The sequence below is a fragment of the Phascolarctos cinereus genome, unplaced genomic scaffold, assembly GCF_003287225.1.
Source record: "Phascolarctos cinereus isolate Bilbo 61053 unplaced genomic scaffold, phaCin_HiC Scaffold_726;HRSCAF=1367, whole genome shotgun sequence".
Lineage (NCBI taxonomy): Eukaryota > Metazoa > Chordata > Mammalia > Diprotodontia > Phascolarctidae > Phascolarctos > Phascolarctos cinereus.
In genome coordinates, this window is record NW_027556098.1 from 364,041,437 (window position 1) to 364,067,804 (window position 26,368).

The following is a 26,368-nucleotide window of genomic DNA, read 5'->3' on the forward strand; positions in this document are numbered from 1 at the left end:
CCAGAATTGTGGGCCCACTGAAGTCTATTTTGATTGAGTCTAGACTCTTTATAGCTGAGGAAATGGAGGCCCAGGGTAGTAAAGTGACTTGTCCCAGTCTCACAGTTAATGAATGTCTGAGGCAGGGTTTGGAACAAGTGCTTCTCATTCCAGTAATCTGTCCATCCGTTCAGTAGTCTGTAGTTGCTTATGTTGAATACCACCAAAGTAGGAATCTCCCTTTTTTTCCCCTCTACCTCCATTTGGCAGATGTGGGTAGCTCTTTAATTCTAGTCTTGATGGTTCTGATAAATTCAAAAGTGATTGAATGTCTGGACCTAAAGAGTAAACACTAATGATTCAGTATCAGCTTGGGAGATGATCTCTAGTGGATCTCCCTAGGGATCTCTTTGGGTTTGTTGTTTAACGTGTAGTGTTTAACATATTTTTTAATGACTTGTCTAAAAACATATGGCACGTTTATGTAACTTGTAGAAGACACTATCTGGGAGGGGTAAGTAATACGCTAGACGGAATCAGAATTCAAAAAGGTCTTGGAAGTATAAAACATTGAGCTAAATCTAAGGTAAGTGCCTACTGTGTGCCAGGCACTGTGCTAAGTGCTTGGGATACAAAAAAGAGGCAAAAGACAGCCCTCAAGGAGCTTACAATCTCGTGGTCGAGACAGCATGCAAACAAATATATACGAAGTGAACTATATACAGGATAAATCAGAAATAATTAATAGAGGGGAAGCATGGAAATTAAAAGGGACTATAGAATAGGATTTTAGTTGGGACTTAAAGAAAGCCAGGGAGGTCAGTAGTCAGAGTGGAGAAGGGAGAACATTCCAGACATGGACCTGAGAAATGCTCAGAGCTGAGAGATGGAGTGTCTAGTTCAGGGATCAGTCAGGAGGCCAGTGTCACTGGATTGGAGAATATATATTGGTGAGTAAGGTGTAAGAGGATTAGAAAGGTAAGAGAGGGCTTGATTATGAAGTTTAAATGCCAAACGGCTGATTTTGTATTTGTTCCTGCAGGTGATAGGAAGCCACTGGATTGGGGGCGAGGGAAGGGCATGGCACTGACATCAGATCTGTGCTTTAGGAAAATCACTTTTGTGGCTGAATGGAGAGGATGGATTGGAGTGGAGAGAGACTTGAGGCAGGCAGACCCACCAGTTGGCTATTGGAATAGTCCAAAGTGAGGGGATGAGGACCTGCACTAGAGTTGTGGCAGTGTCAGAGGAGAGAAGGGAGGGCTTATTCAAGAGATGTTGAAAAGATGAAATAGAGGCCTTGGCAATAGATTGGATATGGGGGCTGAGTGATAGTACTGAATCCAGTATGCCTCCTAGGTTGTAAAGCTAAGGGATTGTAAGGGTGGTGTTGCCCTCTACAGTAATAGGGAAGGTAGATGAGGCTCAGGGGAGGTGTTAGGAGGAAAGATGTTGAGTTCAGTTTTGGACATTGAGTTTAAGAAGTTCTGTTTTGAGGGGGCAGCTAGGTGGCGCAGTAGATAGAGCACCGGCCCTGAAGTCAGGAGTACCTGAGTTCAAATCCGGCCTCAGAGCAAACACTTGACACTTACTAGCTGTGTGACCCTGGGCAAGTCACTTAACCCCAACTGCCTTTAAAAAAAAAAAAAGAAGTTCTGTTTTGGACCTTATGGAGTTTTAGATGGCTACTGGACATCCAATTTGAGATGCGGAAAGGCAGTTAAAGATTCAAGATTGGAGATCAGCAGAGAGATTGGGGCAGGAAAGGTTGATTTAAGAATCATCCACATAGAGATGGTAATTAAATCCATGGGAATTGATGAGATCTCTAAGTAAAGTAATATAGAAGGAAAAGAGAAGAGGGCCCAGGATAGAACTCTGAGGGATAACTGTAATTAGAGGAGGTAGGTAGGAGGCGATCTAGGAGATACTGGTATCCTGAAAGAGGAGGGACTGGTCAGCAGTGTCAAAGGCTACAGAGAGAATGAGGATTGAGAAAAGATCATTTGGATTTTAACAACTAAGAGATCATTAGTAACTTTGGAGAAAGCAGTTTTGCTGGATGGTAAGATGAGAGAAAGTAGAAGCACCTATTATAGAAGGCCTGTTTGAGAAGTTTACAAAGGGCAGAAGAGATATAGGACCATGGTTAGCAAGGATGGCAGGATCAAAGGAAGTTTGGTGGGGTTTTTTTGGTAGAATAGGGGAGACATGGGCATGATTGTAGGCAATAGGAAATGAGCCAGTAGGGAAGGAAAGATCCAAAATAAGTTTTTTAAAAGGGGGGGCAACACAGAGGAGTACAGTCTTTTGGAGGAGATGGAATGGAATGGGATTGCTTGAACAGGTAGAGGGGTTAGCCTTGGTAAGGAATAAGGCTGCTTCATTGTATGAGATGAGTGAAAAAGGAATGGGAGAAAGCTTCTGCGTGATGGGAGATAAGGAAGAGAAAAGAAGAGGGAGTTACTAATGGTGAATGACCTCAATTTTTTCTGTAAAACATGAGGCAAGGTTCTCACCAAAGAATGAAGAGAAGAGGATCCATAGGGAGTTTGAGGAGGGATAACAGGGTTTAGAAGAGCTTTTGAGGAGAGTGGGATAGTGGGTTAATAAGGGAAGTATAGTAGGATTGCTTAGCAGCAGTGAAGGCTTAGTTGAGGTATAACAAATTTGTAATGGGCCTTGTCAGAACAGTTCTGTGATTTTTTTTTCCCCCACCTTCATATAGCAGCATGTGAATGAAAGCAGCAAATGGTTGGAGTGATCAAAGACTTAAGCTTGGGTGGGCATAATCAGCAATATAATAAAAGGGTTAGGGGTTCAAGTGAGGAAGACAGTATAGAGTTGAATTAGTTCACCAGGAAGTCAAAATGGGGAGAAGAGTGGAGAGTCGGTAATGAAAGGTAGATGGATTGAGAGAACCAAGGGCTCAAGGGATTGGCAGTTACCGAGCAGATGAAGAGTAGTGTTGTATAAAGGAAGGCAGAAGGGGAGGTGAAAAGCTAATAGATTATGGTTGGATAAGGGGATTTCAGAATTCTTGAACATGGAGGTGCTGGGAGGATCAAGAATAATGACTGTCTTTGTGTGTGGCGGAGGTGGTGTGTAGGAGTAGCTCATGGGAGGTGAGTAGATCAAGGTACTGAGTGGTTTGGATATTTGAGGGAGAATGTGTATGTTGAGGTCATCTAGTATGAGGGCAGGAGTTGGAGAGGAGAGAAAACTGTAAAGTAGGTTTTGAACTCTTTGAGGAAGGAAGGATAGTGACCTGGGGATCTGTAGACAATTACCAGGATTTTGATTGAGTGGTAGATATGAATAGCATAAGGCTCAAAGAAGAGAGAATATTGAGTGATGGAGATAAGGGGACAACCTGAAAATGATATTAGGGAGCAAATAGGATAAATATTCATGAAGTGTTAGGTTCAGAAAATCAGTTTCACAAATACAAGCTTGGAGAATCATAGCCAAATAACACTTAATCTCAAAAAAAAAAAAGATCTAGAAGTCTTAGCAGATTGTGAGCCGAGTCAGTGGTGAGATGGGAAATCCAGAAAATGAATATAATATTAGTCTGCTTTAAGAGAGACCAGGAATAAGAAGCAATAGTCCTATTATAACCCTCCATTGTTAGCCCATATCTGGATTATTGTTCAGTCCTAGGTCCCTTTTAGGGAAAATATCGATAACTGAGAAAGGTGAACAGTATGTTAAAAGACCTCAGTTGGGTCTGTGCAATAGGATGATTGGCATGTTTGCTCAAGAGAAGAGATGTCTTTCAAGTTCATAGTAATAGTGAAAAAAAAATGTTTTTTAAAGAGGGGAGGTAACAATGCTATATGCATTTGAAGGACTGTCATGAGGAAGGGGGATTAGATTTGGTCTTTGGCCTCAGAAGGATAAACTAGGAATATTGTGTCAAAGTTGTGAAAAAGAACACATGGGCTTAATATAAGGAAAAACTGTAACAGCAACCTAAAAGTGAAATGGAGCAGTTAGGTGGTGAAGTGGATAGGGTACTCATCTTGGAGTCAGGAAGACTCATGTTCCAATCTGGCCTTACATACTTACTAGCTATGGGACCCCTGGACAAGTCACTTAATCCTGTTTGCCTCAGTTTCCTCATCTGTCAAATGAGCTGGAGAAGGAAATGCAAATCATCCAGTATCTTTGCTAGAGAAACCCCAAATGGGGTCATAAAGAGTTGGAAATGACTGAACAGACAACAAACATGAAATGGAAGTGTCTTGAGAGGTTGTGAGTTCACATCTTACTGGAGGTCTTTAATCAGAGGTTTTCTCTATAAGGCGTGTTTTAGAAAGAATGCTTTTTCAGGTATCTCTTAAACTCACTGATAGTCTATAATTCCTTCCCATTCTGAGAAAATGTCCTCTGTTTAATGCATGAGTTCTTGTGCATTGGCTTCTTCAGTTCTCCTCAAATTACTTTGATAAAAAAAGTCTGGTTACTTAGACTGCTGTTCAAAGTGCCTGCCATGTGCCCACTGCTATTGATTCAAAAGAATAATGTATAGATAGCCCAGGAGCACTTACAATTCTTCTGCCCTGCCACTGGTTATGTTGCTATCTTTTGTCTGAGGTTAAAGCATCCATTTCATAGACGCAGTACTTAGAGATGAATTAAAGTGACCTGCTTTGCTATTGCAGACCTGAAGGGAAAGATTTCAGCATTCATCGACTTGTCCTGGGCACACACACATCAGATGAACAAAACCATCTTGTGATAGCCAGTGTGCAGCTCCCCAACGATGATGCTCAATTTGATGCCTCTCACTATGACAGTGAGAAAGGAGGTAGGATTCACAGCAGATTTTGCTTCTAGCATTTTTTTTGATGAATTTTTGCAAAAGTGGTGGGTAACACATAATAAAAGAGCTACTTAGGTTGAAATAAGATGTACTAGTAATTCTTTAGGTTAAGAAGGCAAAGTACTGTATCCTTGTTGGTTTACAGTAGAGTGAGAAGTTTAACTATGTCTACTTGAATATGCCTTTGCCTGATCCTTTACCTCTATCATAGAACTGAGCCATGCCCCCCACCCCCATCCCCCAGCACCCAATCCTGGTATAATAACAGTGGTAAATGAGAGAAGGGCATCAAGTCAGGGCTATGTTTAGATTGCTTTTGTCTGCTGGTGGAACTGGGATGTCAAAAATATGTATGGCATTGTACGATACATGACCTTTTCAAAATATTTTGATCTGTTAATGACAGCCATGAGAAGTAGGTAAGGCAGGTAGTGTTAACCCAGTTTTTCCAATGAAGACAATTTGGCCAAGTGAATATTAGACTTAAATCAAAGTCATAAAATGGCAGAACCAGAAAAGAGCCTAGCTGTTTTGACTCCCATTTGATGTTCTTTTTGTTAAGTGGTATGGCTAGCAGCATAGGAAGGGTTAGTTAGGTGTCCCTTTTACCTCTTGAATATTCATATTAACTCAGCAGTGTTTATTTAGCTGCTGAGGTGTACAAGCCATCATGGTATAGTTTTCTTTCTTTCTATTTTATGTTATCAAACAACAGAGGAAATAAGGATGCAGACATCTCTTTTTGGATAGGTTGATCTATATGGCAAAGAACTATTCTGAATGAAGGAAGTTAAGCTTATAAGGAAAGTACAAATGTGTATTCATTGAAAGTCAGCCATTCAACTCTATCTTATTCTTATTGATCATAAGATTTTGAGTACTTCTCATGTGTTATATTAACAGCTTTCCCTTGGGAAAGGAAGAAGTTGAATCATTTGCAGCAGACTGAAGATAAACTTATTTTCCCCTATCTCTAATCTGAATAATATTACATGTTGAATGTTCCCCATAAGAGATGTGTATTGATCATAATCCATTCTTTCATCTAAGGTATATACCTTCTACTCTAGTTGTTTGCTAGGCATTCTTTCATCGAAATAATTGTGCAATTCGACTTTCAGTTCTTTGCTTAGCAGTGTACTACCAGATGCAAAAAGAACTCTGATCAAGATCTATTTGTGTCTTGGTCATGGGCCACTGGCCAAAGCAATTTGTTAGCGGGTATGCCTGAATATTATTCTGAGTGCAGTTTGGTGGTGGACTCTGCCAAATCTGAATTTTTGTAGTCCTGCTTGTATTACAATAGCTTAAATGTTTTTATATTTCTCCTAGTTTCTTTCACTTTTCATTTATTCGCCTTTTTTTTTTTTGCTTTTTTTCCCTCCTGGTTTTTGGAATTCTCTTCTAGTTCCTCATTGTGGTATAGAGGTTGAGTTCTTGAAAGATGGGCCATCAGAGTGCAAGCTCTGATGATTTTGTAGTGGACTCTGGCAAAGGACCAAATTAGCTTAGTGTACATTCATCACTAGGTGAGCATTTATTAAGTACCTATTCTGTGCTGGACCCTGGGGTGATATAAAGACAAAATCAGAGAGGCCCTGCTGTCAAGGAGGTGACATTCTCCTGGGGAAAATGTACGCAGACCACTATAGAATGTTAAAGTAATTTTGGCATCGAGACAGGAAGGACTCTAGCAACAATCAGGATAGTGCTCAAATAGGACATGTCACTTGAACTCACTAAGTCTTGAGAGTACCTCGAGAGAGACTGAAGTGGAAAGTGAGGAGGGAGAGAACATTCCGGTCATGGAGAACAGCCTGTAAAAAGAGATCCAGCCCACATGTACAAAAATATTTATAGCAGCTCTTTTTGTGGTGGCAAATAATTGGAAATTGAGGGGGATGCCCAGCAATTGGGGAATGGCTGAACAAGTTGTAGTATATGAGTGTAATGGAATACTATCATGATGGAAAATGCTATCCACATCCAGAGAAAGAACTATGGAGTTTGAATGCAGATCAAAGCATACTATTTGATCTCTTCTTTTTTTGGTTTTGTTTCTTCTTTCTTGTGGGTCCTCCTATTGGTTCTAATTCTTCCTTACAACCTCGCTAATGTGAAAATGGATTTAATAGGAATGTATATGTATAGCCTATTTCAGGTTGTGTGCCATCTTGGGGAGGGAGGTAGAGAAAAATTTAAAACTCAGAAACTTAAAGAAGTGATTGTTGATAAATCAAAATAAGTTAGTAAAAATTTTAAAAAGAGAGAGGGAGATCTAGACAAGGGAGGTGGAGTGTCATGTATAGGAAGCAATGAGAAGACCAGTTTGTCTGGGACAGAGAGTGTGTGAAAGGGAGTAATGTGCAGTAAGCCTGGGAAGGTAAACTACAGCCAGATTGTGAAGGGTTTAAATGCCAAACTTAGGCATTTATCTTTTATCCCAGAGGCATTGGGGAGCCACTGAAGTTTTGAAAGTAGGGGAATGACATAGCAGAACCGTGTTTTTGTTATCTCTTTTGGATCTACATGGAGGATGAATTAGACAGGGAAGAAACTGGAGGCAGGAAGACCAGTCAGGAGGCTTTTGGAATAGTGCAGTGATGAAACCCTGAATTAACATGGAAACTCTTATGAAGGGAGGGCAAATTTTTAGCAGAACATTGGCTACCATGTGACGATGGGAATTATTGAAATAGTGTGCAGGAGTTATAATCTGCCTAGGTGAAGGGAATATCCATAATGATGAAATTACTTGTCTTTTAAAAAAATATTAAGTGTTCTAATTTTTATTTTCTTTTTCAGCATTTTTTAAATGTCAGTTTTAGCTTTTTTTCTATTTCATTAAAAAATTTTTTTTTATTAAAATACAGTTATTTAGAGCCTTTTAAAGCTAGAAGGGTAACCTGTGTTTTATTGGCACTAGAAAAGAACTTTCAGCTTTCAGTGGTAGTTTAGAGTCTAAACTAGGGCTTCTTAAACTTTTTCCACTCATTTTGGCAGTATTGGTTGGCATTTCATGACCTGGGGGCAGGCACAGTGCAAAGTGCACATGCTTTTTGTTCAAAACCGAGGCTTCAGTGAAGTTGCATGATGCTGGCAAGTGCTGCCAGAAACAACTCGGATTCATTACGTGTTTGATTTTTAATTGATTTTTTGGTGGTTGTGTTCAGAAATCTTTTTATTCTTGCCAAATTTTTCACAGGATCATGACCCACAGTTTAAGAAGCGCTGGTTTGGCCCGTTTTATCAAAAAAATCAGCAAGAGATTTTTAGAATAGGCTGGAGATTTTTAAAGAGATGGAACTGATTCTCATGTCCTTGTGGTCTTAACCACATGTATCTTTCACTTTCTCCTGCTCTGTATTTGCAGTGGAGACACCTTGGTGGTTCTATTTGAGGTTTCCTTATAATTAATCTAGCTTCTTGCATGACTCTAAGGAGGCAGCTTCTTATCTCCCAGAACAACTAAGTGGAGTCTTCTGGCCTCTCTCCAAAGTCCTGCAGTTGATTAGTGAGGGTATAGAATAATGAGTTGACACCTACAGCCTGCTATACCTCACTTGATTTCGGGTAAATGGTAACAGGCATATAAAACATTTTCAAAGAAATACTGGTAGTGAAAATGTGAAAACTGGCTAAAGTTTTGCTTTTGTCATTAAATGGAATGCATGTGTTGATAGTAGAAACTGTCAGGGCATAGTAATATTATAAACTGAAAATAATTTATTGAGCTTAGGTGGAAATTTTCACTCCAGATAAAGATATATGAACTATTTTCTTTTTTAGCATCATGTTTTAGGATCATCATCTAGTATTCTCTTAGTTATATAGTTAATAAACTAATGTTAAATTTTGAAGAAAATAAAATAATTTCATAATTGACATGGGTAGAATTTAAAATGTGTCAATACTAGTTATTTTTAAGATGTTCTAAAGATCGTCTAAGAATCTTAAAAGGTCTTTGGGGAAACTGGAATCAAAGTAGCAATATAAGAATCTAAGGTTTCTAACTGAGCAGTAGTCAGTTTTCCTTAGCTACCTATGGAACTGTAGTTCTGTTTTGAACACTTTGACATTTTCAACTTAGTGTTCTGCAGATGTCCTACATAATGCAGAACATCTTAGTATACCCTCCAGGGCTTTTCTTCCAAGGTGAAGTGATAGACCATAATAAAAATGACCTACTCCCCTACTATTTTGGCAGCTTTTGGAGTATGTGTACCCTTGTATGATCTAGGATAGGCTAGGATAATGAAGGCTTGGCCAATCCTATAATCCCTGGCTATAGTAGGAAGTGAGGAATAGCTTTTGTTTTCTGTGTCTTCTACATTAATGATATCGAACTCAAATAGAAAGGATCCTTGTGGTGGCATGCTGGCTAAGAAAAGCATGAATTAATGTTATCTGTTGTATCGTAGTTTATTTATTTTGCTGACCTGGTTCAGTTTTTGAGAACTGAGTTTAAAACCTCTGCTCCATATCATAACCTTTGAGAGTTGTAGAAACAACCAGGAGAAGTATCATGGGGGAAGCCTGTAATTTCTGAAGATTACATATTACGGTCTTGAATTGAGAGATTTTTAGCACTGAAGGTTTTGAAATGTGAGTCATATATTACCTAATGATAAGCGCTGCTACTGTTGTACTCATGAACTGTTTTTATTGTTTCAGTGTCTTACATTTTTGTTTTGTTTCCCCAACTAATCTCTCAGCGTAAGTGCCATGGATAGGTATACAGCACTGTATCACCACGTCTCCTAGCAGAGAACTCTGAATAAAGTAGGTGCTCAGTGAGAGAATGAGCTTGGAATAGTGGATAGTATGCTAGACTTGAGAGTCAGGAATACCTAAGTTCATATTCTTGCTCTGGCATAGATTAACTCTGCAGCCCCTACAAATCACAACTTGTCTACCTAGGTTTTCTCCTCTGTAAAATGAGAATAATACCACCTCTAATAGCTCCTTCATAGGTTTATAAGGATCTAATGAGATAATGTATTTAAAGTGCTTTGCAAAATTTAAACACTATAAAAATGTCAAGTTGGGTCCTCATCATAATCATCTGCCCCAGCAACTGACGTGGGTGAAGTGGCAGTGATTGCTGTGCTGGCCCCCTTCCCCTGGGTTCCTTTCCTAGTGTCCATCTTTTCTTCCTTCTCCTTCTAATCCCTTCATTTCCCCCTCCCCTCAGTGTGTGCTGGGAGCCAGGCCCAGGTCCCCACTACAGCCTTCTTCTACCAGCCCCATACCATGGCTGAGATGCTCTCCACTGCCACATCTTACACTGAAGATGACTTCTACTGCCTGGTCTATCAGGAAGTGTTCAAGACCCCAGTGCAGACCGTGGCCTGTCAGCATGGTTTTTTTATAAAATGTTTCTTGACTGCTATGAGAGAAAATGGAATATGCTGTCCCCTCTGTTGTGGACATGTAACAAGTATCAGGATGAATAGGTGTGTCCTCCATCATTCCAAACTTTCAAATCTCTTAAGATTCAATAGGGAATAGTTATAGGAGTGAGACATCTAATCTGATAACACAAAGACCTATCAAGGAGATGCAAGTTTTTTTTAAAATTTAATCATATTTTATTTTTTCCCCCAGTTACATGTCAAGAAAATTTTTAGCATTCATTTTTACAAGATTTTGAGTTCCAGATTTTCTCCTCCTCTCCCCTCCACTCCCCTCATGAGTCACATTTGTGAAAGAAGAAACAAATTTTTTTTTTTAAGTGAAAGAATAAAGTGAAAAAAATATGCTTCGATCTGCATTCAGAGTCCATCAGTTCTTTATCTGGATATGAATAGCATTTTTCTTTGTGAGTCCTTTGTACTTGTCTTGGATCATTGTGTTGCTGAGAAGAGCTTAGTCATTCATAGTTGATCATCATAAAATGTTGCTGATACTGTGTACAGTGTTTTCCTGGTTCTGCTCACTTCACTCAGCATCAGTCCATACGAGTCTTTCCAGATTTTTTTGAAGTCTGCCTGCTCATCATTTCTTATTACACAGTAGCATTCCATTACATTCATATACCATAGCTTGTTCAGCCATTCTTCAGTTGAGGGGCATCCCCTCACTTTCCAATATTTTGCCACCACAAAAAGTGCTGCTATAAATATTTTTGCATTTGTAGATCCTTTTCTTTTTTTTATGAAGATTTACAAGTTTTACTGGGCAGCCCATATTTAAATGTCCTTTTTCTCAAGAAACAAACTTTACAAGACAATGTTTACTTTGTAATGATCGTAATAATAGTTACCTCTTTCAGATGGTCCCTGTGACTTGTCCTATTTGTGTGTCTCTTCCATGGGGAGATCTAGCCAGATTACTAAAAATTTTGTTAGCCATCTAAATCAAAGACATCAGTTTGATTATGGAGAATCTAATTTCAGTTAGATGAAGGAACACAATATCAAACCGCTGTTGAAGAATCTTATCAAGTAAACTTCTGGAGGTTGTAGTCATCTGCATCGTCTATCTGTAAGTGCCATCTTTGAGGGAAAAGCTATGTGAGTTCCCATTTTAGTAACCTGATATGTATATTAATAAAAATTAATTTTGTTTACTCTCTTGTTTTTTACTGTAAAATAAGAATAGACTTTTAAAAATGCTGTCTTTTCATCCTTGAAAAATGGAGGTTATAGTATTACTTAAAAAGCATAGGAATTTCCCTGTGATGATAGTAAAAAATGGGGTCTGCTGATGTAAAATGGTGTACCTTATTCTTTTCTATGTTAAGGGTTTCTTGAATATCTCATTTCTCAGTTTTTAACTTTATGAAATTTTCCCGCTTTATTCATTGTTCAGTAAATAGTATTTTTTTTAATGGATTAAACCTTTATAAATCTGAGCCAGTTACTATCAAAATGGAAATTTTGAAAATTAAGTGGAAAGTCATCTTTTCGTGTGATTTGTAGCTGAAAAATTAATCTTATATTTATAGATTTTATTATTTTGAACAGTAGTAAGATTTCTTTAGTAATATTAACATTTAAAGAAAATGTTGCCATTCTATTTCCTTATGTAAAAAAAGTGGAGTATTGCAGAGCTATGTGACTTCCTTTTTGTCATTGGGAAGAAATTATATGCTGTTATCAAAAGAAAATTAATTTTTATTTTTCTTGAAGATAGTTAAAAGTAGGATGCCCTAATCTTTGACTGTCAGTGACCTTTAACAATGAAGAAGCAATTACTTGAGCAAACGTTGGTCCCAGAATTTTAATAGTAGTGATTTTAAGTAGTTATGATAGCAGTGAGTTTAATGGAACATTTTTCGAGCTGGTGGTGTTACATGCTGATAAACAGGTATTTAAATGAGGTATATCCTCTTCTATGTATATAAGAAATTTAAGGTGTATGTTTTATATTTTTTGTGATATACGTGCACCATTATCTGCTAGATATGGGGAAAAAATGGAAAATCAGTGTGGAGATCAAAGGATTTTTATTGGACTAGTTAAATATTGTATAGTTTCCAGAATGCCAGCTTGTTCCGTTGACTGCTAATCCTTTTGTTATGGGAGGGGCTGAGTTGACATGCATATGTAGCATGGTGGTTTACGTCAGAAGAAGGATGTGAGACCAAAGTAATAACAAATTCTTAAGCCAGGAAGTCTGTCTCAGGACTCTGTAGTGAGAGGATCACCTTGTACACTTTTTTGTTTTCACTTGTGGGAGTGAGTGCTAGCCATATGCACCATAAATTATCTTGCACTGGAAGGCCTAAATCACAGAATTAGGATAGCCTGTATTCTGACATTCTATGCTAATATATACTATTTATGCTGTCTTAAAAACAGCAGAAAATGGAAATCTCAAAAGTATTTTGCTGCTAATAATATGTGTTATGTTTTTTTAAAAAGTGTTTTGATTTTGCTAAAACCCTCAATCCTTTCTACAGTGAACATTTCTTAAACTGACTTAATAAACATGTTAATTTTGGAAGTAGTATTTAGTTTTAAAAATTTTGTCAGGGGCAGCTAGGTGGTACAGTGGATAGAGCACCGACCCTAGAGTCAAGAGGACCTCAGTTCAAATGTGGCCTCAGACACGTTACACGTACTAGCTGTGTGACCCTGGGCAAGTCACTTAACCTCATTGCCTAGCCCCCCCCAAAAAAAATTGTCAGTCAAACAAATATAACTTAATCAGTGGGTGTCCGCAATAATCACATAAGAAACTATACACTTAAATGAGCATGGCCTCTGCTCTATCATTCCAAAGAGTGAAAGTTAACTACATACTTGAATATTATCATTTTTCTTATATACTCTTGCAATTACAATTACAACTTTTACAAAAAGACTGGCCTGATTTTTTTTCCAGTTTGAAGCAGTTAAGTTCAGTAGTTCAAATACATCAGAGTATTTTGAGACTTGGAGAATTTTAAAGACTAACTGGTTGTGATGTATAAGTTGGCTGGTAGTTCATTGATAGAATTGCCTTTTGAAGCATTGTAGCCTGTTTAGTTTGTGACTAAGTTAAATATCTGTAATGTTGAGGTGACCTTGTTTCTTCATATATCTATAAGACTTTTACATAAACGTAACGTTAATGTTTTATGTTCCTGTTTGAAAATACAGAGCTAATAATGTCACTACCCTAAGATGTTTATTCAGGTACAAAATCCCCTGGGTATGGAACAAAAATTCTAAGACTGGGAATGAAAAGACTGAAGCAATCAGAAATGGTAGTTTCAGAATGCTTTCCATTTGTTAATGAATTAAGGAAGGACTTGGGCTAATGGGTTTACAATTTAAGTTCAGAATGAAAGTCTATCACAATTTTTACTTGATGGGGGTGCGCGGCGGCACACTGTTGATGCTCAAATTGAAATGCTTAAATTTCACCATATACCACTTTAGGAAAACCGTTCTCTTTAACCAGTTACATCTTATTTGAGATGTATTGAATTATTTTTCACCTTAAAGCTTTTTCCTCTTCTAAAAAAAATGGTCAATTTGTCAGGTTTTTGTTTTTTTATGATTTGAGATCTTCTGTATAACAGATCTTCTGAGCCTAAGCTGTCAGTTTTTCAGTTTCTTGACTTGATTGAAGAACTTGGGTTAAGTCTCTGAATTCTACTCTGTTTTAGATAACTAACAGCTATTTAGTAAATTTGCACCAGGGTATGATCTTTTTACCTAAAAAGGCTTTACTGTATAGACAAAGGATCAGTAAGATTTATGACTACATATGTATATATATATTTTTTTGATGCATGCTAAAAATCTGTAAGATAGCTTTGCTGAGTCAACTGATTTAAACTTTAGTATTTTGTAGTAAAATGTTTTAAATAATATAGACAGTAAAATTTGCATTGTAGACTAACCTCCCAAAATTGTTTGATTGAAGAATAGTTTCGATAACTTTTATTTGTTTTCATTGGCTACATTTTACACAAGTAGGAAGTTGTGGAATAGTCATTGCCATTTCATTGGACTTAAATCTGGAAGCGACCTTTTAAAGATGATATATTGGATGGAAGACAGGGGCCTTAGTTTTCACTGGTTATTTGGCATCTCTGAGCACTGGTCATAGAAAAGTATCTTATGGGACTTTAGCAGAAGGTGAAGGGTGAGGGGGAAGGGGTAATAAGGTTTGGGAGGTTGGCTTTGAGCAGTAACACAAATGTCCAGTAGAATAAGAGTCTCTCAAAAAACCTTTGTGTCTCCAGCACCTAGCATGAGTTTTGCAGTTGGTAGCCACTTCATACGTGGTTATTAAATTGAATCCCCCTATTTTACATAAGAAAAGACTGGAGAACCAAAGAAAAAATGTGTCTCTGCCTAGGCACACCTCTCCCTTTCGATGCAGTCTTATTTCTGTGCTGGATTAGCACTTCACTTTGAGGCCTGGCGTATCCAGGGTGCACACAGGGCTAGGACATCCAGGTTGGTCATCTTGCCAATATGTGAGACGTCTATGTGCCTCAAACTGCTGCCTCTGTACACTTGGATTTTGGTTATATAATAATAGGAAACTAATTCCTCTGCACTAGCCTGCTTTATTCAGCTGTGAAACACACCCCCACGCACACCTTCCCCCCACACACCAGGATCGTTTCAGTGACCATTGTCCCTGGTCTAATCTTGTAAGGGTGTATGTATGCATGAGTTGTAAGGATGTGTGTGCTTGTCCCAAAGGATTTCTTAAAATTCATCTTTGGTAGAGTGTCTACCCAATGAATTGGAGGCCTTCCACTGGTCTTGTAGGAAAAAAATAGACTGCCTCTTTTAAAAAAAAAAATTTAATATCTTTTTGAATTTTTTTTTACATCACCAGAATTTGTTCCAGTATCCCTCACTTTCCACCTTCTCAAAGAGCCATTCCATAAAATAAATAATATATTTTTAAAAATCAACAAAGTTGATCAGTGCATCAGAAACATCTAAAAGTCTATGTGGTACACTATACCTGTGGGCCTCCTACCTTGGTGAAGGGGTATGAGATAGGGGCGTCTTCATCACATTCACTTTTAATTGTTTTGTGGTGGATGTTCTTTCCTTTTACATTGTTGTCGTCATTTTGTGTATTGTTTATTTGCCATTTATTCTAAACACAATAATATCCCATTACATTCCTGCACCACAATTTGTTAGCCATTCCTCAGTGGAGCTACTGCCTCTTATTTTCCCTTTTTGGTTTTCTTCTCATTGTATGAGAGGATGCACAGATAGGTTGTGCTCTGTGGTGAGAGGGTTGATTGTGTCAGTGAGATCAGAGATGCACTGAAGTATATTGATCAGGTCCTGTCTTTGTTTTCACTTAACAGATGAAAACTTTGGCTCCTGGATCTAAAGCAGATGTGTTTAATGACTACTCTTGATTGTTGTCAACACCATTGTCTCCACCTTCCTTTTTACATGTTTAATTTGTATAGCTTTCTAAATGTCTAGCCTGAATTTGCTCCTTTCCAGTTTCCTTCTGTCAACATTGTATTTACTTGAATAGATTTTTTTTTTAACTTACAAGAAATAGTAGTTGAACATGCTTACATTAACATTAACTTAGCTTTAAATAGCTGGTATGCCGAGTCACACAGATTGATACGTTTGCAGTTATACTTGTGAAGGATTTTTTTAAGCATTTATTATAATCCATAAAGATATGTAACTTTACCTCTGGGTCTTACTTACTGGGTTTATTTCAGGTAGAAATATATAACTTGGAAGTTAGGGAAGTAAATTTGGTTATGGTAGTTTTGCTTATCTCCAGCAGGGGGAATAAGCATTTATTAAGAACCTTCTATGTCCAATCCTAAGCATTTTTATTTTAGCTGGGTGCTATTATTATCTTCATTTTACAGTTGAGGAAACTGAGGCAAACAGAGGTTAAGTGACTTGCTCAGGATCACACAGGTAAGTATTTGAGGCCAGATTTGGAGTCAGAAGACTAATCTTTATGATTTCAAATCTGGTTTCAGGCACGTATTTTGTGACTCTGGGCAAGTCACTTAGCCCTGTTTGCTTCTATTTCCTCATCTGTAAAATGAGCTGGAGAAGGAAATGCTCCAGTATCTTTACCAAGAAAACCCCACATGAGATCAACAAAGAGTTGTGGAAGTGACTGAAAACAACTGAACAACAGCTTCCTTACTCCAGGCCCCTCCCCCTCCATGCACTGTGCTACCTGCTGCCTCAGGCCAGCAGAATCACCCGAGAAAGAAAAAAATTTGAGTGTTCTTGTTTTTGTGAGTTGATGTACATATAGAAAATAAACAGAAAACACCAATTAAAGTTGTCAGTAATTGGGAATTATTAGGGTAAAGAGTAATTTTTAATAGCCATTTTCATGTGCTTAGTATCCTTTAGACTTAATATCTAACAATAATAATACCAATATGTGACATTTCTCTGGTGTTTCACAACTTTCCAAAAATGTTTTCATCTGATTTCTCAAGAGCCTTCTTTTTTGTGGTAAAATTGCGATTTTCTTGATTTTAAATTATTAATTTTCAACATTTAACATTCACTAAAATTTTCGTGACTATTTCTGGTATGATACTGGGCGCCTTGAAGCTAGCCTTGCCTGTGTCCTTGATTAGCATTTGTATAATATTTCTTCTTGCTTTGGCATTGTCCCAGTAGTTTTTTCCTATATTTACAGAATTTGGAGGCTTTGGCTCAGTCAGTGGGAAAATTGAAATTGAAATCAAGATTAACCATGAAGGCGAAGTGAACAGGGCCCGTTATATGCCCCAGAATCCTTGCATTATTGCAACAAAGACTCCATCCAGTGATGTCCTTGTTTTTGACTACACCAAGCACCCTTCAAAACCAGGTACACTCTTTTCCATGTAGACATACTTGTGTGTTCAACTGAAGGAGAAATGCCTAATGCCAGAGGAAAGTTCTCCAAATAATGAGTCACTGTGGGATTTTGTTGCTCCTTTCAGTTTAACCTAATTGCTAATTATTCTTTGCATAATTTAGCATCATGTGGTTAGAAAGTCTTCCCTCCTGTTTAAAAAAGAATTTTCTGTAGCCGAAAGGACTACACCACCTTGGGGGGGGGGGGAGGTTTGCTTAATGAATGAAGATCTTGAATTGAAAGAGAAGCTCTCAAAAAAATTGTGAATTTCTTGGACCATGGTCCTTCCATTGCCCATTATAGGCTCAAAGTGACAAGACTATTTTGTCCCTTTGCAGACCCTTCTGGAGAGTGTAACCCAGACTTGCGTCTCCGTGGACATCAAAAGGAGGGCTATGGCCTGTCTTGGAACCCAAATCTCAGCGGACACTTGCTTAGTGCATCAGATGATCATGTGAGTATTCCCATCCCCTGAAACTTCCCTTAGTGAGACATTGGGATTAGTCATTTGGATTTTTGCAAGGAGTGTGGGAGGTGGTGAGGGCTCTTCTATCTAAAAGTTTGTTTTACTTTTTAAGACCATCTGCTTGTGGGACATCAGTGCAGTTCCAAAGGAAGGTAAAGTAGTGGATGCAAAGACCATATTCACTGGACACACAGCAGTAGTTGAAGATGTTTCTTGGCACCTGCTCCATGAATCTCTTTTTGGATCAGTTGCTGATGATCAGAAGCTTATGATGTATGTAGAATTTAATTTTTTTTTTCATTTTCTCTCATTTAGATAACTTATACTTAGATAATCTTAAACTTACTATTTTGCTCTGTTTCTTCCTACTGGCTGTAGCTGGGATACACGATCAAACAATACTTCTAAACCAAGCCATTCAGTGGATGCTCACACTGCCGAAGTAAATTGTCTGTCTTTCAATCCTTATAGTGAGTTCATTCTTGCCACAGGATCAGCTGATAAGGTAATGTGTTTGGTTTGGTTTTTTAATTTCTCTTATCTAAATGCATAGAATGAATTCTTCCCAAAGTCCCTGTGTTGAACAGGCTGTTAGGTCTTTTAGGGAATGTAAATTTTTTTTTTAGATATATATTTGTCTACCCCTTTTTGTGAAATTATTTCTTTGCTTTTCTTCTTATATCTAGACCGTTGCATTGTGGGATCTTAGAAATCTGAAACTGAAGTTGCATTCCTTTGAGTCACATAAGGATGAAATATTCCAGGTAAGAATGATTACTTTACTATTGGGGATCCTCCATGGATGTTAGATAACAGAAGTAGTTCTGGCTTCCAGTTCAAACTTTGTGCCACAGAATGTGTTCCCAAGGGAAATTTTCTACTTGTGAATAAGAGCCAGATTCTCTTGTCCCACATAAATAAACCTGCCTGCAGAGGGCTTTCCTGGGAAGCTTTGTTGGTTTAGTTCCTTGCAGTAGTGTTTTGAAAAAGCAAAGTTCTAATTTAATTCTTCTATATCAAGTCCTTGCTGTTGCCTCATTGTGATGCAGAGGTGACCCTAAGGTTCTTAAAGGCCATGTCAGCTTGAGCATATTCTCCCCAAGTGGAAGGCTTAGAACATCAGCCCAGGGAGGCACTTCATGTATGTTTTCTGTGAACAAGCCTCGTTAAGTACAGAAAAAATTTTCAGCCACAATGACTCTTAAGACACACTGCTAACCTTTAGAAGATCACGGGTCCCTCTCATGAGTTATTACTTAACAGCAGTGAAATAACAGGTTCGGGAGGTGGGGCTGGGTCACATCTGGAGGTGCTTGCCTTTGTGTCAGAAGCAGTTCTGCTCTTTTTGTTTTGAAGATGTTTGTGAGCAGTAGAAGGGATTATACTTTTTCAAAAGGCTTCTCCCCCCCCCCCCATAGGGCTTTGGTTTAATTGTTTGTTGTTGTGTTGTCTTTGTTTCCTGTGGGACTGCCCAAGAGAGAAGATCAAAGAAGGAAGCTATTGGATTAATCCAGATGTGAAGTGATGGCTAGGAATTTAAACGCATTTGGATAAATAAACATTAATGGCCATGTAAATATAAATTATTAATGGCTGTACACAGAGGTTGAAACATTTGAAGCAAGCCAGAAATGGTCTCTAGCCTGAAACTATTTCTATTCTGAAGAAAATAAAACATCTAGACCAGGCTGTTACAGAGAAAAGAAACCAGAGAAGCCACATTTCGTTTCTAACTAGTACTGCAGAGCAGTTACGTAGCAGAGACCAGGGAGAAATTAGAAAATGGAGAAACAGCAAAAGGGTTTTTGTGCCAGTTCTCAAGCATTTGTAATTGCATGTGTTTAGAATATTCATTTGTTTTATTGGGATATCCTCTGGGAGTTTCTCTTTATTAATTCATGCCAGTCAGCCTAAGGCTGGTGTTTGAAGTAAAAGTTTGGACATTGTTCCACCCTTCTCCAGTGCTTTTTTTCTTTCAGTTCATGGCTCAGCTATTGGTTCTTTGTGCAAATTGACAATCTCCACTGAGGATCTAAAACTGCTTTACTTCTAGCTCTTCAATGTCCTGATTACAAAGATTAAAAAACCTATTTTTTCCTCACTTCTAGCTATGTAGTCCTAGGCTGGTTGCTAACAAATAAATATAGATAAGCAAAACAAAAATCCACACACTGGACTTAAAAAATAATATAATTTCATGTTGCTTCACTTCTGAATTTCTACTATATAATCTTATAAACTATACTTCTTCCTCTTTTCTCATTCCTCTCCTGCCTGCCCCTTCTTTCCTCCCAATTTACTTTAAAGGCGTCCTGGCATAGGGGATAGATTGCTGGACTTGGAGCTAGGAAGACCTGGATTCAGACGTTTTTACGTGTGACATGAGCATATAACCATAAATCAGCCATTTTGTTCATCTGAGCCTCCATTTCCTTATTTTTAAAATTAGGACAGTGCCTGTAGTACCCATTTCATAGAATTGTTGAGACACTGTATATAAAGTGCTTTGTAGACTTAAAAGTAAACTAAAGTCCATTTCTGGTTCAGAGTAACACTGACTAATCTGCCTTAACACATTCATTAGGATCATAGACTTAGAGCTAGAAAGGAGGGCCTCAGAGGTAATTTAGACCACCCCCCTCATTTTATTGATGAGGAGACTTGAGGCCCTGAGACTTGAAGAGATTGAACCACAAGCACATATATAGTAATAGATCTAGAAACAAACCCAAGTCTTTTGACTCCAAATCCACCATAACATCTGCTGCCTCTAATGCCATTCCCCTGTATAAAAACAACAACAAATTTGCAGTAGTTCACTGTTACTTTCTGTGTAAATTTTAAGATCCTTTGGCTCTGTTTCAAGCCCCCTTTGTGAATTAGTCCCACAATGCCTGTCCAGTGTGTATTTACTATCTTTTTCTAGCCCATAATGTCTGGTATGGATGTTGTGATTTCTTCTTTGAGCCAGTGAACTTGATTTGTTCGTTTCCTCATGTCTGCTTTCCTACCCTTCCATCAAAGCCCAGGTTAAATCCTCCTTCCTTCCTGAAGCTTTTCTAACTATTCCAGCCCTCATGTTCTCCAAAAATTATAGTTTTGGCTGTTGGGTGTGTGGTCTTTTAGAAAAGAAAATTATATAGGCCAAAACACAAGACTTGGGGTGAGTTTCTGAATGTAAAAATACCTTTATCCTTCTGTGGATCCATGTTCTCAGCTGGGTGGGTCCTTTTTCCACCAGTCCATCTACCCCTTTACCTTAGTGGGATTCTCACCCTTGTTCTTTTTTAAAATAAACTATCATAAGTTTTTTTCGATAATCTTGTTTTTTTCCCAGTAACTCTCTCCTTACCACCCCCTCCCAGAGAGCTATCTTATAACAAATATCTTCTAAAGAAAAAGAAGAAAACAGGGATGAGGGAGGTAGATCAGCATGACCAAGCAGTGTATCCAGAAGGTCTGAAAGTATGTGCTGTGACCAGCACTGTGGACTGCCCACCCCTGACATCCTCTTTCTGTGGAACCTTGCTCGTTTTGTTTTTTGTTTTTTAAATTTTGCATCATTTTTGGATTTCTTTGTTGTTTTATCGTTGTTTAGATTGTTGTAGGCATTGTGTGTATTGTCTTGGTTAAGCTTATTTCACTCTACAGCAGTTGTGTTGATCTTTATGTACTTTTCTGTATTCATTGTTTCTTACATCCATAAGGTTCCATAACATTCATGTACCACAGTTTGTTTGGCCATTTCCTGATTGATGTTGCCTTATATATACTTTCATAAATTATTTGTAACTAATCCACTAACAGAGGAGGCATCAGAACATTTCTTCTTTGTTAGTACCAGCACTCAGGTTGTCCACCTGTCATCTCTTAGCTTTGCTATGTGACTGGCTGGCTTCCTTTTCTCATAATATATTTTTTGGGTGTGTTTATACCACATCTCAAATGCAAGCTTTGTTGGTCCTCTGATTTTCCCACAATTTCAGTCTTTGGATGATGTGGCATTTCATGATTTACTACCATATATAACTTCATCAGGAGAGTATTGGTATTAAAAATAAGGTTTTATGTCAAGGAGCCTCTTGAGATCATTGATAGCACTGTTCAGTTTCCTAAAGGCAATCCAGTCCCTCAAACTCTGCCTCTTTTTCACTTCTGGACCCAGCTCATCTTCAGTGACTGTCCCAGATGCATGTATTGCTAGATTAATTTGATGGGCAAGCCTTGACTGCATATTATTTATTCGCTTGGACTTTCCTATGTGGAATGTCTCCCTTAAGTGGCTGAAGATTTCACTGAGGAGGCTTGTGATATTGTGGGGGTTGATATAATCCGCACAATTTAATCTACAAATAGGAATGTTTAAAATACCCCAACCGTCTGTAGAGAATTTTCCATTTGGAATGTATGTAAACATCCTCTCTGACAGTAACTAACACCTTTTGATACTTGGACATCCTTTATGCCTTGCTTGGTGTTGACAGTTGCGATTGTTGAACAGAATTATCTGTGATTGCGTCTCTGAAGCAGTATTATATGATATTAATGTAAGTATAGCAGATGCCTTGTTGGAGGAGAATCTTTAAGGCTACGTTTCTACATTTTGCCCTTTTTAAAAAAAAAAATTAAGAACTTTGATGTTTTGTATTGATATGAGAAGGTAGACATATGTTCACTAATAATTTCTTCCAGATTGCCATTTCTGCTAATAATACCATTCATCATTTTTCTTTGAATCTTTTGACTTCTTTGGGAGATTTCAAAAAATTAGTGTGAGTGCATTCAGAATTGTCCCCACCAGCACTGATTTTTATTTTTAGTTTAGTTTAGTTTACTTGGTTAGTTCCATTCACTCTTCCAAATTCATCTTAAATGTCCTCTTAAGCACAACAGGTACTAGAGTGTTAGAATCTGAATTGTATTGCTTCAGAGATGAAAATGGATCTAAAAACACTAGTAGATCTATTTAATTTTGTTGTTCTTCCAATTCTTTCTCTAAATTTTGTTGGAATAATCTGGCTTAGTTGAGTCTTAAACACTACTATAGTTTGCTTGTAATTTTAGAGTTTGATTGAATACACCATTCATCTAAAGTCGTTTTCACTCTGTGGTTCTCAAACCCCTTTATGCTCTTAGAAATTATTGACAACCCCAAAGTTTATAAGGGTTTTTTTCTATTGTATTTACCATGTTGGAGGTTAAAACTGAAAATTTTTAAATATTTATTCATTTAAAAACAACAATAAGCCCTTGACATACTAGCATAAGTAACATTATTTACGAAAAATAGCTTTGCAAGACATTCTTAGTGCAGTTTTATGCTTTATATTTTTAAAAAATGAGTGAGAAGAATGGCATTGTTTTACATATTTTTGGAAATGTCTGGCTTAATTGGGAACAGCTGAATTCTCATATCTGTTTCTACATTTAATCTGTTATGATATGTTGTTTTGGTTGAAGTATGTGAAGAAAATTCAGCCTCACAAAGATGTGTTCTTGGAAAGGGGAAGAGTATTTTAATAGGCAAATAATGTCTTAGTGTTATTATAAGTATAATTTTGACCTTGTGGACCCCCTTTTGGGATCCATGGACCACACTTTGAGAACTTCTGCTTTAACTTTCTTTTCTTTAGTAGCCGTTATAGTTTTAAACTGGCCAGTATCCCCAAACTGCTTCCCAAATCTCTGTCCAGATTTTTCCGTTCTAGGTTCAACCCCAGTGCCATCTTTTCTTTCAGTCCTTTCTTTGATCCCTCTAGCTAGGTGGTCTTTCCTTCAGATTTCTCTTAGCACTTAATTTGGATTTCTTCTTTTTATTATAGTTCTTTCTGTATATATCTTAACTCTGTTTCATTCTTGTGTCCCCAGCATGTGGCATGGGGCCTCGATTTTAGTGTTTGATAAAATCTTGTTAACGAACAAAGTGAATGGTATGTTATAAGACTGGAAATGTATGAATGGGGAGGGGACCTCAAATGTGTAAGTACTTTAAAAAAACAAACCTTATCTTTGGAATCAGAAGATCTGGGTTCAAATGCCACTTCTTCCATTTGCTATTCATGTAGCTTTGGATGAATCACTTTACTGCTCTGGGATTCATTTTTCCCTTCTGTACAATGAGGAGGTTAGATTAGATGACCCCTAAGTTACCTTCCAACTCTAAAATTCTATGACCTAATTTTAAAATCTCCATTACTCTTCTGTTAATATATATATATACATATACATATATATATATGTATATATATATATATATACATATATATATACATATACATATATATATATACATATATATATAAAAAACTGGAGATGTTTTCCCCCTACCAAGCTTTCAGTTCTTACCTTTCCTACTTCTTTCTTTCCTCAATTCAGGTTCAGTGGTCTCCCCACAATGAAACTATCTTGGCTTCCAGTGGCACTGACCGCAGGCTAAATGTCTGGGACTTGAGGTAAGTCATTTCCATTTCTATCAAAATAGATTTCCATTTAATGTCTGTATGACGTGGAGCTTGTTTTAATTTGTTTTCTTCCGGCAGTAAAATTGGAGAAGAGCAGTCGCCTGAAGATGCAGAAGATGGGCCACCAGAATTATTGGTAGGTTTCTGTAGTCAGAGTCCTCTGAACTAACCAATAACTGGGTTCTGTTGGCTTTTAATGTCTTGTTCTCCTTCTCTCAGTTTATTCACGGTGGTCACACTGCCAAGATATCAGATTTCTCCTGGAACCCCAATGAGCCTTGGGTTATTTGTTCTGTATCAGAAGACAACATCATGCAAGTCTGGCAGATGGTGAGTGTTTGTCATTCTCTTAGGGATCGGGGAGAGGGCAAGTGGGTAGATTGGCACGGTCAGTGACCTGAAGTACACATTTGTTTTCACAAAACCTTCTGTCCATCATCTGTCTGGTAGCTAGAGACAGAAAGCTGGAAGATTGGGGTTTATTCTCCAGGCTTTTCCACTGACAAACTTTGTAGTCTTGGCCAGAACTTTTAATGTCTCAATCCAGATAATTCTGCTTCTGAGAAAACTAATGAAAGTATTGCCGAAGAGCCTTGGAAAACATTGTTATAATAAGCACACTAAGTTGCAGTGTCCTATTGAATGTACTGAAATACCATTTAATAGTAAAATAAAACTCCTGAGTAGCTTTAGTACTTTTCATTGTCTAGATTATAGCCCTAGTTTTAAGTGGTTGGTTATTAAAGAATTGTGTCTTGCTTTATCTAGTCAATGTGTCCCTTAAAAGTTGAAGGTTAATTCAGTTTGATTATAACATGAAATAGGGGGGGCTTTCAGAGTATGTCCTTCTGGGATACAGATGAGCACTTCCTGATTTACCTGGTTTACAAATTGAGATTTAGAATACTACCTGTAAAAATAAATAGGTTTTGAAGGTATTGGTTATTTGGAAGAAATTGGTGAAGCTCATATTTATAAAAATAACCTGATACATTTCAGTGGGAAGCTTGTCTTAGAGAAAATCCTGTATTCCTTCAGTGCTCTAACTTTTGTTGTTGTTTGGGGCAGGCTGAGAACATATACAATGATGAAGACCCTGAAGGAAGCGTGGATCCAGAGGGACAGGGGTCCTAGACATGTCTGCACTGGTGCTGATTTTTAGACTCCCCTTTCTTCCCAAATCGAGATTGATAACACTGGTTTTGAGACAGACATTCATGTGTAGGTACCTGTTAACCCAGAGAGTGAATGATTTCTGACTATTAACTATGAGGGGGCTTGACTCAGCAGAGCCACAGACCCATATTTAATTTTTTTTCCAAGAACTTTTTGTGAGCAAATCCAGCTCTAAAATCTGATTTAGCCACAAGAAATGGACCATGAGTGTTTTATTTTTCTTCCTATGCTATAACTGCAAGTTTTTCAGGCTAATTTAAGTAAAATTAGAATGGGGTAGGATTTATATCCAAGTGAGGAGTCTGAGCCGCTGAGGTGTTAGCATTGTAAGATGTCTGAACTGTTTCCTTTGTTTATAGAGATTCGAAGACTAAAATTGGCATGGCTAACCTTCTAGGGTACAGATCATCCCTGTTGTAGACTGGCCTACCCCTGCAGGTTTCCTCTGTAACCAGTCAAAATTTCTTATTGAAATTTTTTTTGTTTTATTTAATGGTTTGGTTGATTTTTTTTCTTCCCTAGTGACTGTTTACTCCCTCCTTCCACTTCTCATCTGGTGGGGGACAAACAGCCATGTGAAATGTTGTAGCTATACCTGCAAAATATCTTTGTTCACCTCATATAGTTTTGCTCTCTAGTATATTTCTTGAGCTATGTTTTCGTATTATTTCTTTACTTTCTGTGAATTTTTTTTAACTTGGGACCACCAGGTTATAAAGAAGGTGTGTTTTTACCTGACAGATATACTATTGGTAGACTACCCAGTAATCTGAAAACAGAACAATTTGGTAGCTGACATGTGCTTTAAAATTCTGGATATCTTTTCTTCCTTTTTCCTCTCTTTAAAAAAAATGTTTTTTCCCCAACAAACCCCACACCAACTGAATTAGTCCTTGACCACTCGTTTTATACGATGTCCTTTGGGGTAACTTGTCCAACCAGCAGCCTGTTACTGTCCATGACTAACTGTAAGTGCTTATGATGGAATAAATTGTTTTTCTACATAAAAATTGCTGTGGATTCTTATTTTATACCCAGAATTCATCAAGTACTAGAGCCTGACAGATATGAACAACAGTAAAGCTAGTATTCAGTTTGTCAGAAAAACACTTAGTTTTTCCTAGATGTAAATGAAGAGAC

At 37.7% G+C, this 26,368-nt stretch overlaps 1 protein-coding gene and 1 pseudogene across 3 annotated transcripts in view; both read left to right on the forward strand.

Moving 5' to 3' along the window:
* The window catches only part of RBBP4 (RB binding protein 4, chromatin remodeling factor), a 30,474-nt gene extending 4,236 nt beyond the window's left edge, over window positions 1–26,238 (forward strand). For all 3 annotated transcript variants that reach the window (XM_020983491.2, XM_020983492.2, XM_020983493.2), the window contains exons 3-12: window positions 4,647–4,792; window positions 16,922–17,095; window positions 17,464–17,579; window positions 17,704–17,864; window positions 17,970–18,096; window positions 18,278–18,355; window positions 23,967–24,043; window positions 24,131–24,188; window positions 24,272–24,382; window positions 25,121–26,238. In XM_020983491.2, coding sequence (XP_020839150.1) covers window positions 4,647–4,792; window positions 16,922–17,095; window positions 17,464–17,579; window positions 17,704–17,864; window positions 17,970–18,096; window positions 18,278–18,355; window positions 23,967–24,043; window positions 24,131–24,188; window positions 24,272–24,382; window positions 25,121–25,186 — 1,114 coding nt within the window. In that variant the 3' untranslated portion in view covers window positions 25,187–26,238. The remainder of the gene's footprint in view (window positions 1–4,646; window positions 4,793–16,921; window positions 17,096–17,463; window positions 17,580–17,703; window positions 17,865–17,969; window positions 18,097–18,277; window positions 18,356–23,966; window positions 24,044–24,130; window positions 24,189–24,271; window positions 24,383–25,120) is intronic.
* LOC110206002 (E3 ubiquitin-protein ligase RNF138-like) lies at window positions 9,040–11,613 on the forward strand (annotated as a pseudogene).
* Window positions 26,239–26,368: the final 130 nt, after the last annotated feature.